The sequence below is a fragment of the Oncorhynchus keta genome, chromosome 27, assembly GCF_023373465.1.
Source record: "Oncorhynchus keta strain PuntledgeMale-10-30-2019 chromosome 27, Oket_V2, whole genome shotgun sequence".
NCBI classification, from domain to species: Eukaryota; Metazoa; Chordata; class Actinopteri; order Salmoniformes; family Salmonidae; genus Oncorhynchus; species Oncorhynchus keta.
In genome coordinates this window covers 26406819-26418560 of record NC_068447.1, presented here as the reverse complement: position 1 = coordinate 26418560, position 11742 = coordinate 26406819, and the positions used below count along the sequence as shown (strand labels likewise).

Sequence of the window (11742 nt, the reverse complement as noted above, 5' to 3'; positions counted from 1 at the left end):
AGAAATGGTACAATGTAGTTGTTGCGCGTTTTGGTTGTATTTTTATTGGATTTGACTTTGTCATACAGGGGTATAACCTAGTCATAGGGTCTTCAAAGCTACATATTCCCAAATATAACACACCTGTCACACCTTGACGATTTACCAACAGTTTATTTTATTGTTCCTCGTAATGTTTGGATTTTGATATCATTCCTATTTTACAGTTCATGTGTAAACCTCTTGAAATTCAAAGGATGCTTACTATTCCACTACTTCTACCAGAGTATTCTCTGTTCTGGCTAATTCCTGTGTGATCTTAAAGGGATGTGTATTCAAAACTCAGAGTTAAGATCAAAGTATGACTTTAACATTACCAAATGAGGGACCTATACATGAAAGGGAACATTTCGGTGAGATTTTCATTCCCCTTTGACATAACTATTTAAGTGCCGACATCAATAATAATAAAAATATATGGAAATAATACAGGATAAAAAAGTGTAAACCTTCTCACAAAATATAAAATGGATACATCCAAAACTTAAAATATAAGCATGTGTAGTCATGCATTTGTTCGTTGGGCTGCATACGGCTTTTTCTTACATCAGTTCTTGTCTTACACGTAAAATACATTTAGATTTGTCATGTGATATCTACATTATTATTCATTTGCATGAGAGAAAAAAGTGAATGTGAAATTAGGCTCCTCCAAGAGCAGTGATGGTAAAGTACCAGATGGCAAGTTACCAAAGGGGACAGTTTGTATTTCTGACTATATTTTTTTCCTGAACTGGAGCAGTGGCTATAGGTACTTGTATTAACACTTATCTAAAGTCTATAAAATAAAATCTAAACAAGTCAGATATTACAAACTATCATAACTGCTATCAGTTTATAACAAATCACCTGCATTGTCTTATGAAGGCTTGCTAACTAACAAACCCATATTGCTTTATAAGACACTGGTAGATAACTTGTCATAGCTCAGGCTAAGTGGATGTGACCCCTCATCACATTCAGTCAAGTCCTGCTTTAGAGACTGGCGTATGTAGGCTCTTGTGATGGTTGTTTACTGTAAGGTAGCTGTAGTTCTATAGTGTCCAGTGTGTTGGCTCTATAGAGGCCCTGTCTGGGGCCCCTGTGGAGACCCTCGTTGGTGCCCAAAATGGGACCCTGATGGAGGTGCATAGGCCCCAGCACTGGGTGGACGACTGGGCTCCCCACTTCCTGACTGGTCAAGCTCAGCGCTGTCGCAGTCTGAGTCGTCGCACAGGGCCTGACTCTGAGGGGTAAAGATGGAGAGAGAAACATTATGCTAGAGGTAGATTACAGAATCAACTGAAACCTCAGAGTTATGGGAACCGTTAATCACTATCGAAGAAGAGATTGTGGTATAATAAAAAAAACTTCACACTAGAAGTTGTAGATTAGAAACTGGTGGTAATGAATAGATAAATTATAGGTACAAGTACAGTGCCTTCAGAAAGTATTCATACTCCTTGACTTATTTCACATTTTGTAGTGTTACAGCCTGAATTAAATACAGCTGTGAAGTTGGACCCATTCCAAAATGGACCTGGGGCTTTCCCACCTGGACCCCATATGCATAAATAAAACAATTTAAGTACAGAGACCCGTTCCAAACGGACCCGAGGACAACTAGACCCGTTCCGTATAGACATGGTCGGATCCAAACCAGGGCCGAGCCGAGTGAGGGAAGCAGCAGAAAATCATGTTTGATGAACCAGAGCTGGTAAAGCATGAGAGGGAGAGAGCGGTGCCGCTCTAGCAAGCGGGGTAGGGGACGTACTGTGTGAGCGAGTGACATGAGAAGCAGCGAGGGAGAGACCGCAACCAATCAAGCCGACTTGTGCAATAGCAGACGAACAGCTGCTATGCAGCCCCACAGTGGAGGTGTCATAATACCCATAAAACCTAGCGGTCAAACAGCGAAATGGTTCCAATCGTTTTCCCACCATTCATTTTTCCCATAGGGGATTTTAGAAACGATTAAATTAAGGGCTTTGTTTCGTGTGGCTTGACATTTTGATAACCATGTAAATCTCTCTCAGACAAGGTGAATTTCATAAATATATTCGGCTCTATTTACTCATGTTCGAACATGCTACTTAATTAGTACAAATTTCAAAAAACACAATTCCACTTGACATTATGCGGTGTTGTTTGTAGGCCAGTGACACAAAATCGCAATTTAATACATTTTAAATTCAGGCTAGCACAAAATGTGGAAAAGGTCGCAGGGCCCCCGCGATGTCTGAGTAAATACTATTTTTGCCATGGGGCAAAGAGAAAAAAATGGCAGTTTTATAGCTAATCTCATGCTATTTTACACATTTTGCTATAAGGCTGACAGAATATTTAGCTGTTTTAGAGCACAGGGATTATTTTTTTCCCACAAATATTTGTCTTAATATTTACAAAATGTTTAATATATATTTTGATAGACCAAAGTGATATCCCACCAGGTAAAAGAACAACCTCCTTTTCTTAAAAAAAAGAAGAAATGCAAATAACTGGACACCATAAAAATTAACAATTAACTCAGACACCATAAAAAGCATGCATGCATTTCTAGATTTAAAACATAAAACAACATTTCTAAAACAAACATTATCCCTTTGGTCTTGCACAGCAAATACTTCAATTGTTTTCAAATCTTTCTGTGTGGGTAAATGGGTAAAATGTATTATGTTGGAAACGTTGATGGAAACGCCGTTATGCGCAAATATGGATAAAATAACCATCATTTCGAAGTAAATTTGGAGTCACGTGATGATATGGTGTGTGGTTCTCCCACTACGACTCAGAAAACCATGCAGTTTATAGGCTACATATGAAATAAATTACGATGAACTACACAGTGTGGAAAGTACACGGTTATGAGCTTGATGCTGCTTTCCAATAAATATCGAGGGTCTTATTCTGGTGATATGATGGTCGATGCTTGACTACCGTTTAACAAATACAAATATTATTGCTCTTATCCATAAGAATCTCATCGTGTAGACTAGACAACCCGCACTGCCTGCCCGCACTGTATCTGCAAGCTGTTGGCTAGAGCGCAGGCGCCAAGACCGATGGAGGCACATTTGCTATTTAACGCAAAAGTTTTTGAGACTATCACGAAAAAGTACATTTTGTATGCACTTCGTCATCACGCACTGATTTTTTTCTCAACAAGTCCATTTAGTGGAAACATACAACTGGTGGGAAAATGCGCATATTTTATTTTTGCGGATTCTGGAGTATTCGCATGAAAATCTGTCACCAATTAGATGTAAACCTAGCTAGTAATAAAAAACATAATTCAGAATATTGACAAAAATATATATTTTAAGGGGGTTAGCCATCAGAGACGGGGTGACAAGCAACTGACGGATTTGACAACAGATACTCAAAACAGACATATTTTTTGCCTCAAAAAATCAGTACAAACATTTGTAAAATATGGAATGGAAAATTATTAATTTGAAAATCCCAAATAAAAACATAACCTTTCTGTCAGATCTTTCAGTATTCTAATGGAGTTGAGTTGACAATAGACAAAAATCTGAATAATTTTGTGTTTTTCTGACTATTTCTTCAAGTGGTATGCACTTGAAGAAATATCTTGAAGAATTACAGTTTTGAGAAAAATATTCTTTAAAGTCACAGAGGGCTATTGCAAGAAACTACATAAGATAATTTTTCAGCTAAGATCCATTATTGCAAAAATATTGGGATGCTTTGCTCCAGACAACGGCATTTCCAAGCATAGAACTGACATGGACATTTATAGTACTGAAAGTATTTCAAAAACAAAAACTTTTCCCTTATAAAATTCCCGTAAATGTACATTTTAAGCTCAAATAATGGAACTGAATAAAAAACATTTAACTATAAAAAAATAGGGATTTTTAAAGCTAGGTCAAAGCTCGTGGACCCCCTCCCCCATCAGAGTCCAACATCTGACATCTTGCAGGGGCTGCGGGGATGTGCGCTACACAAGTGCCAGTATCAGATTGTGTTACCTCATTAGGATTCTGTGCAACATCTAGCAGGGCTTTGACCTGGCCCAGAGCACTTTTCCTCTCAGACAGCCCGTCAGAGCCCTGCGCCAGGTCCGTTTTGTCTGCCGGGAACTCTGACCCCTGCGACAGGAGGTCATCGCTGCGGTCGTACAGACGGTCGTCCGTGTTGGTGCTGACCACGTCCGGGGTGCCACTGTGGGAGTGGTCGGTGGTGTGACCTTCCTCGCCGTCTGACACAGAGAGGTTCTCTGAACTGAAGGTGGACCCCGACTGGCACTGGTTGATGCTGGTCGGACGTCTGGGGAGAACGAACAAGAGAGAAGAGGGAGATAAAAGAAAGGAAGAATCCACTTTTGTTTCAGTTTTGATTAATTCCATAATTAATAGTCATCATACTGCATGTCACTTGCAGATTCACTTATACTAGCAACACAAAACATCTCTGATTGGAATTACAAATGTCATTTTCATAATGGTGTCAAACCCTGTGATTCCTAAAATCATATCACAGATCAATGATGAGACAAAGGTAAATTACGGGCAGTTTTTGGGGTACTGGAGTACAGCAACATTCTCACCGTCTCCGTGGCAACTCCACTTCGCTGTCAACCTCCCCCTCCTCCTCCTCCGAAGACACGCCACGCCTCTGTGGACACAGCCCATAGAACAGAGGGAGTTAGCTAAACACATTCACAGAGATGAAAGGAGAGAGTACATACTGAACATGACTAGCTTTTCATTGGGACTGTACCTGTTTGCGTGTGATGGCTGCCCTGTACAGGATAGCTGAGGGGGTGAGGTGCCCTGACGCCACCCGGGGTAACCTCACACCACTCACTCCCTCCTCCTTATAGTCCCCATCGTGGGGCAGGCGTGGGGCACCCAGCACAGACCCCCTCCCGGCGGCCACCCCCCTCCCACATGGCGAGTCTGGGCTGCTAGAGAAGGGGAATGATGCTGCGTCCTCACTGGGAGTGTTGCTATGCGGGGGCGTCTCTGTGAGGTCATCCAGACCTGCCGCTCCCTGCTCGCACCCCCCAAGGCCCGCGGAGGCACTCATGGTGCCACCCTTCTCCAGCCCCCCCATGGTGGTCTCTCCTTTCCCCTGGCCCTCAGCTGCCAGCGTGATGCATATGAGGTCTGGGCTGGAGGAGGACAGCTGCCTCTGCTGCTGCTCGTGGCCCAGGGCCCGCAAGACTGCGCTGGGGTCCAGGAGCTGCTTAGAGGGTTCCGTGCTGAAGCTGTTGGCCTGGGCAGGGTTGTCCCCGCCAGGGGAGGTTTGAGTGGCCTTCAGGCCAGCTAGGTCCCCACTGCTGCCCTTGCCAGGCTTGCGGTGGCGGGTCTTGATCCTCCGTGAGCGGCTAGGAGACGTGGAGCCCCTGTTGGTGCAGGAGGGGATGGTGACCTGCATCACGGAGGAATCCATCTTGGGAATGATCACCTCTGACTTGAGGATGTCTGGCCTGTGATAACAGGATATAATAGAAAACAATGGTCAGATACATTGTGATATAATCTGATTATACATTTTTTTGAAAGTGCTTTCAATTGGGTTACATGAGTAAGTTAATTCTGCATTGTGTTCACATTAGAACTACCCTTGCCTCCTATGCTTTTGGCTCTCGGAATTAACGCTCACCTCTTTCCAGAGGGCAGTTTCTGTGAGACGTTTCTCTTCTTGATGAGTTTGTCCATGGAGTTGGAGGAGCTAGTCTGTCTGGAGCTGTGGTGCTTGAACAGTCCTGGAAACTTCTTATCTAAAGACTGCTCTCTCCTAGGTACACATCAACACGATTAAATTTGATTGTATGCGAAATCCAGTAACTACTCTGTTCTACATATTCTATTTCTATGACTTGTATCTTCTATAACCCTAATTACCAAATACTTATTATCAAACACTGCCTGTTCATTATGTCTATATACCATCCTAGCTGATATGATTGATGTGCTAAATTAGAATTTTCTTTATAAATGATCTGAGAATTTGCTGAACAACTCCACATGCATTAAAGTGCTTTGCCTGATGGATCCACCTACTTCTGTAGCTCTTTCTCTTTGAGCTCCAGCTGCAGCATGACAGCATTGAGCTCCATGTAGAGGTTGTTGGCCCTCTCCAGTTTCCTCTCATAGTGCTCACGGATGTCCAGAGCGTGCCTGAATAGAAAACAGTGTACAAGAAGTGACATCATGTTTACGCATGAAAGAATCCAAATGCTGTGTAACAGAAATGCGCCCTGAGCCTATTTATTTGATTTTTTCCCTCCATCTCTTTCTTTCTTTTTTATATCTCCAAAGGTAGATAAAGGAAGAGTAAAGGAACTGGAGCCATTTGATGTTAGTGAAACTGCCTGTCAACATGACCCTGGACTGCTGTACTGTAGTTACACAGCTCATAACAAGGCACTGGTGGCTTTCTCTTATACAATACTGGCATTGCATCACTTCCAGCAGGTAAAAGAGAAGAGTAACTCTGTCTGTCAGAGTGTTGTGGTACAGACCTGAGCTCCTCTCTGCGTCGGTTGATCAGTTCCTCGTCCAGTCGGTGCAGACAGGTCCCATCAGACTTAATCTTCTCAAAGTGCTGCTTCACCTCCTCCCGCCACTCAGCCTGCTCAACACACACACAGACTTAGGCACTCTGTATGTGTGTGTGTGTGTGTGTGTGTGTGTGTGTGTGTGTGTGTGTGTGTGTGTGTGTGTGTGTGCGTGTGTGTGTGTGTGTGTGTGTTTGTGTATGTGTGTGTGTTTGTTTGTGTATACATTCATTATGTTGTGTGTGTGTGCGTTTCTGTAAATGTGTTTGTTTGTGTATACATTCATTATGTTGTGTGTGTGTGGCATAGTGTCCAGTGGGCTACCTGAGACTTGAAGTATGTCTCCTGTGGGGTGGAGAGGACATCAGCTGAGGCTATATCCAGATGGAGGAGGATCTGACGGAAAGAGGGTCTATTTCTGGGTTTACAGTTCCTGCAAAACCGAGGAGTGAGAGACAAGTTTGGTATATCTCCTATATAATCATTATGGATCTACATGGGCCAAGTCTACCTAGGAAAGATTTCAAAGGAAATAATTTCCCTCTATCTATTTCCACTACCTCCTCTCTCCTCTCTCCTCTTTTCCACCATCCCTCTCTTTCTCTCCCTCCTTCCCTCCCTCCCACCATCTCCACTCACCAGCACTGCCTCAGGAGGATTTTGAAGCCATCGGGGCAGCTCTTGGGGATAGGGAGGTTCAGGCTGTTGTTGCCCACCCCCCAGATGATGGCGGAGGAGTCCACATCCTTATAGGGAACCTCCCCGGTCAGCATTTCCCACAACACCACCCCAAACGACCTGCAGTTCACAACACTCTTTATATTAGTGATCACTGATCAGAGATGGAATTGCATTGGTCCTCTTTTCTATGGTCAATAAATTGAATTCCTTCACTTACCAGATGTCCACCTTCTCTGATATGGGTTCATTCCGAATGACCTCTGGGGCCATCCAGGCCACGGTACCAGCAAAAGACATCTTCATGCTCTTATCAATGAGCTCCTTGGAGGTGCCAAAGTCAGAGATCTTCACCAAGTCATCATGTGTAATCAGCATACTGCCATGGATAGAGCAAAAAACTATGTTTTTTAGATGTTCTTAAGCCAGAAAATACATTTTTTAATGAAAGAGCTAATTGATTTACTTTGGGGCCTTCTGGTCTATAGGCAGATGGTTTTGATAATACCCGGCACAGTGACTCACTTGGGAGACTTGAGGTCTCTGTGGATGATCTTGTGGAGGTGTAAGTAGTTCATGCCCCCGGCAATGCCCATGGCCCAGTCGATGAGTAGGGAGGGGGTGATGTTCCTGCCCGCCCTTAGCACCTCGTACAGCTGGCCCTGCGCACAGTACTCCATCAGGATACAATAGCAGGGAGCCTGGGTGCAGATACCCCTGGGGGAGTGAGAGAGGAGGTAGGAGGAATGGGGAGAGGGAGGGAGGAGGCAGTGAGACAAGTATAAAGAAGAGAACATTTGAAAAAGTCCGTGTCTGATGATGAAGTTCTTGATGGAGTGCTAGTTACTGCTGGTCAAGGCTACAATAGCTCGGACGAACAGTTGATATGTTCATAAAAATCTCTACTGCTTTCTTGAGGTCTGGGTCAGGGAGTTTTCCTCACTTGAAGGTGATTATGTTGGGGTGCTTGAGTTTGCGTAGGTGCTTGATCTCCGTCTCCTTGATGTCCCGGACTTTCTTGACAGCCACGTCCTCTCCATGGAACTTCCCCAAGAAGACGGCACCCTGGGCCCCACTGCCCACCCACTGCAGGTCTGAGATCTCCTCAAACGGAACTTCCCAGGATTCTAAAAACACAATATCAACACAAGGAAAAAGTCCGTCACAGGCCATGAGCGGCAGATGGAGAGGACTCCAGGCCAGTAAGCAGACCAGCTTACTGGTCTGTATCATATAAACCTCATCATCTGTTTATAGGAAGCTTAACTGGGAAAAAAAGTACTTTACATCGGCAAATTAGTAGGTGTTTTACCCATGGTATCATCATAGCTACGATTTGATCAATATGCTCAGTGTACAGTACGATGGCAGTTGGGGAGAGATGTAGAGGCAAACAGCTGCACATCTCCCCAAATCTAATCTCTCCTCCCTCCATCATCTGTCATGAGAGTACATTAGATAGATGAATGACTGAGAATTTGGTCACTGTGAGGAAAAAGAAGCCAGTAGGCGGGATAAGAGAGACAAGCAGGAGAATTCTTCATGAGAAGAGTTGTGGTCTCCAGGGACCTGCTGCTGTGGAGGCAGCTGCTGGTGTCATCTGTAGCTAACTGTGAATAAGTCTAGTGCACAGGTAACGTCAGCAGCATTGTAGGGGGCGTGTAAAGAGAAAGTGGGGCATGGTGGCAGGAGCGAGTGATAAACAGTGAGGAAAATGGAAGCCATTTTAGTGATGTGCCTCCATAATGAAATTAAGTCAAGTTGAACCTTTATACAGTATATAATGCATCACCATGGTGTGCGGATTTACCTCAACATCTCGACTATCTAACATTTCAAGTGACAAAAGATTCAGTGTCGTACATATCCTACGAAGAGTGAAATATTCTGAAGTGTCTCTCATGTATTGGTTAGGTATTCAGTATCCTAAAAGTATACAAATGTATTTGTTAAACACAGGAGACCTTGTGCAAATAGTGAAGTGACATAGAATTGGCTGTTATACTCACTCCACGCACCTTCCTGGTTATGCTTGTGTTCGGTGGAGTAGGCTTTCCCGATCATGGTCCAGACGGGTTTCAGGCAGCCAAACAGCCCCTCCAGGAACCCTCCACTTCCTTGCTGCAGCCGGATGTTGTCTGATTGGCTGTGGACGGCCCCAGCCTCTGAGCTAAGCCCTGCCTCCTCCCCGCCCCCACACTGGCAGGCTTCATGCTCGTGCAACTTCAGCACGCTGTTGTCAAAGTGGGCCAGGGGCCCGTCGCTGGGGGTCGGGCTGTTGCCACAGGTGTGGGGGCACCCCTCACCTCCGCCTGACACAACTGGTGCCCCACCTGTGTTGATGCACAGCACGTTGCGGAGGACACACTGGGTGGGGGTCAGGTCGGTCTCTGGGGTGCAGGCGGGGGGGTCTGCATCCAGCCTGCGGAAGGTAGGTTCTGAGATGGGGGTGCTGAAGCCTGAGAGGGAGGGGGAGGGGGCGTGGGGCTCATGGAGGCAGGTCCCACTCATCAGGGGGTCCCACAACACAGTAACCAAGGATGTATGGGAGTAGAGAGGGAGAAGGGGAGGCCTGGATGGAGTGACACAAAGATGAATAGGAGAGGAAAAATGCAATGAGTCACTATAAATCAGTGTAATTCATTTGGCTGTTTCAAAGCTGTCCATTGATGAAATAGACCTGTATCTAGACTTCTCATTTTAAAACAGTGTATGATGTGTGATTGGCCTTGTCAGTATGGTACATAGTTGAAGTAAATTATAGATTATTGTAATCAAGTACTATGCAGAATGACTGTCTGTAACAGATGAACCATCAGACAGATGGGCCTTACTTTGCAGGAGAGGGAGAGAAAAAAATAAATCTTACTCTTTCTTTAAAAAAACTCCTGTGAGAGAAAGTCAACCATTACATCCAGTTTCTCCTCAATAAAGACAAAAGCCTCAATTATTCAGCAGACCACATCTTAATATTTATGAATGGGATTGAGGCAGTCAAACAGTAGCATCTCAAGCCGCCTGATCTTGCACGCTTACATGAATGTTCGCGACAGTGGTAATCAGTCTGGTAATTACAAGGCTAGTCAATGGGGAATAGTTTTATGAATGAACCAAGGACATAGCACTGACTACAAAATAGACCTGACCTTTATCCCCAGGGTGATTCCTGTAGGAGGGTCACCATAGGTCAGGATAGCCTATATCTTGTTTTACACAGTGATGGATATGGATGGTGCACTGCTGGAATCAATAAGGATGAGTACTATGCCTCTCCTGGTACTGTATGGATTGAATGACACTTATGGTCCTGATACATACTTGGCTTGACACTTTAATGTTGCAAACTATACATATACAATACTGTATGTGTTTCAGTCCTGACATTTTAGTTCTGCAGAATATGACAAACTTGCAACCCTAACCACTGAGGTGTGTGTGTGTGTGTGTGTGTGTGTGTGTGTGCGTGCGTGCGTGCGTGCGTGCGTGCGTGCGTGTGTGTGTGTGTGTGTGTGTAAGAGGGAGGGAGAGAGAATTGCCACATGTACCCAATTCATATTACAAGGTAGCCCAGTATGGGAACCGCGACTCTCGAGCGAATAGAGAGCGTGAAATGGGAAAAACACTGGGCCTGTGTGAAGGAGCTCTTTCTCACACAAGCGCAGGAAGATCAATCTTTAAATAACCACGGATGTGATGATGACTCTCACTAGCATCACAGTCGACGTACGTCAATTAATGCCCGAACCGTACAAGTCCATGCCAAGTCTAACTGCCGCAGCGTCTGTAGATTTACTGAATTTTGGCACCAACATAAAATATTTCGTAACAGACTATGATGCTGATGCAGAAATATGATTGTTCGTATTAATCGACGAGTATGCATTTCTTGCCAGATTGACCTGGTGGTAGCCTATGCTCATGTGAACAGAGTACATTGCATGAGGCAACGCACCTGAATATCTCATCATAATATTTTATATAATATAATTAATTGAATGACATTCCATTACCTTTCTGTCTGGTTGCTGTCGCGTTCTCAAGTAAGGGGTGGGTTCAGCTTCCTACATGTAATAAAGAGCAATCGTCGTTTTTTTTTTCTCTCCGGGCTGTCTGTCGTTGTATTGCATGAAAGACCCTTCCCACGAGTTCACGTTATCAGAACGAATCCCAGCGGGCAAATTGTGTTATCAATAACCGGGGACCCATGGAACGTGAGGCGCGCAGGGGTTGGGGGAGGGAGGGAGCTGTCTCCTTCCTAGTGCTGAATTGACGTCACGGAGTTGCAAACCCACAAGGGGGCGTGGATATCGCCCCCACAAAACTGTACAATGGTTTCCATCTTTTCAGCAAAGTTTAATCAACTGTCTTCGTGTCATGTCTGTTCCACTGACTACTTAGTTCTGTCTTCGGAAATCTCTAAATTACACACACAATTAACGGTTCAAATGTGGTATAGCTAATAATTTGTCCACCAAGGTCTACACACCATGCATTCACTCATCAAAACGGCATTT

General features: G+C 44.4%; 1 protein-coding gene across 2 annotated transcripts; it reads right to left on the bottom strand.

The window, feature by feature from the left end:
• Positions 1–133: 133 nt before the first annotated feature.
• LOC118359678 (mitogen-activated protein kinase kinase kinase 12-like) lies at positions 134–11459 on the bottom strand. 2 transcript variants are annotated; one of them, XM_035738284.1, is made up of 14 exons: positions 11239–11459; positions 9238–9800; positions 8172–8355; positions 7754–7945; positions 7449–7607; positions 7190–7348; positions 6875–6983; positions 6515–6624; positions 6054–6170; positions 5653–5787; positions 4765–5476; positions 4592–4659; positions 4014–4311; positions 134–1264 (listed from the first exon to the last, which is right to left on the bottom strand). In XM_035738284.1, the coding sequence occupies exons 2-14, from the start codon at positions 9737–9739 to the stop codon at positions 1097–1099; spliced, it is 2913 nt and encodes a 970-aa protein (XP_035594177.1). In that variant the 5' UTR covers positions 9740–9800; positions 11239–11459; the 3' UTR covers positions 134–1096. The 2 variants fall into 2 exon arrangements, with proteins under 2 accessions (XP_035594177.1, XP_035594178.1); XM_035738285.1 differs by having other exon boundaries at positions 9247–9800.
• Between the last annotated feature and the right edge of the window lie 283 nt (positions 11460–11742).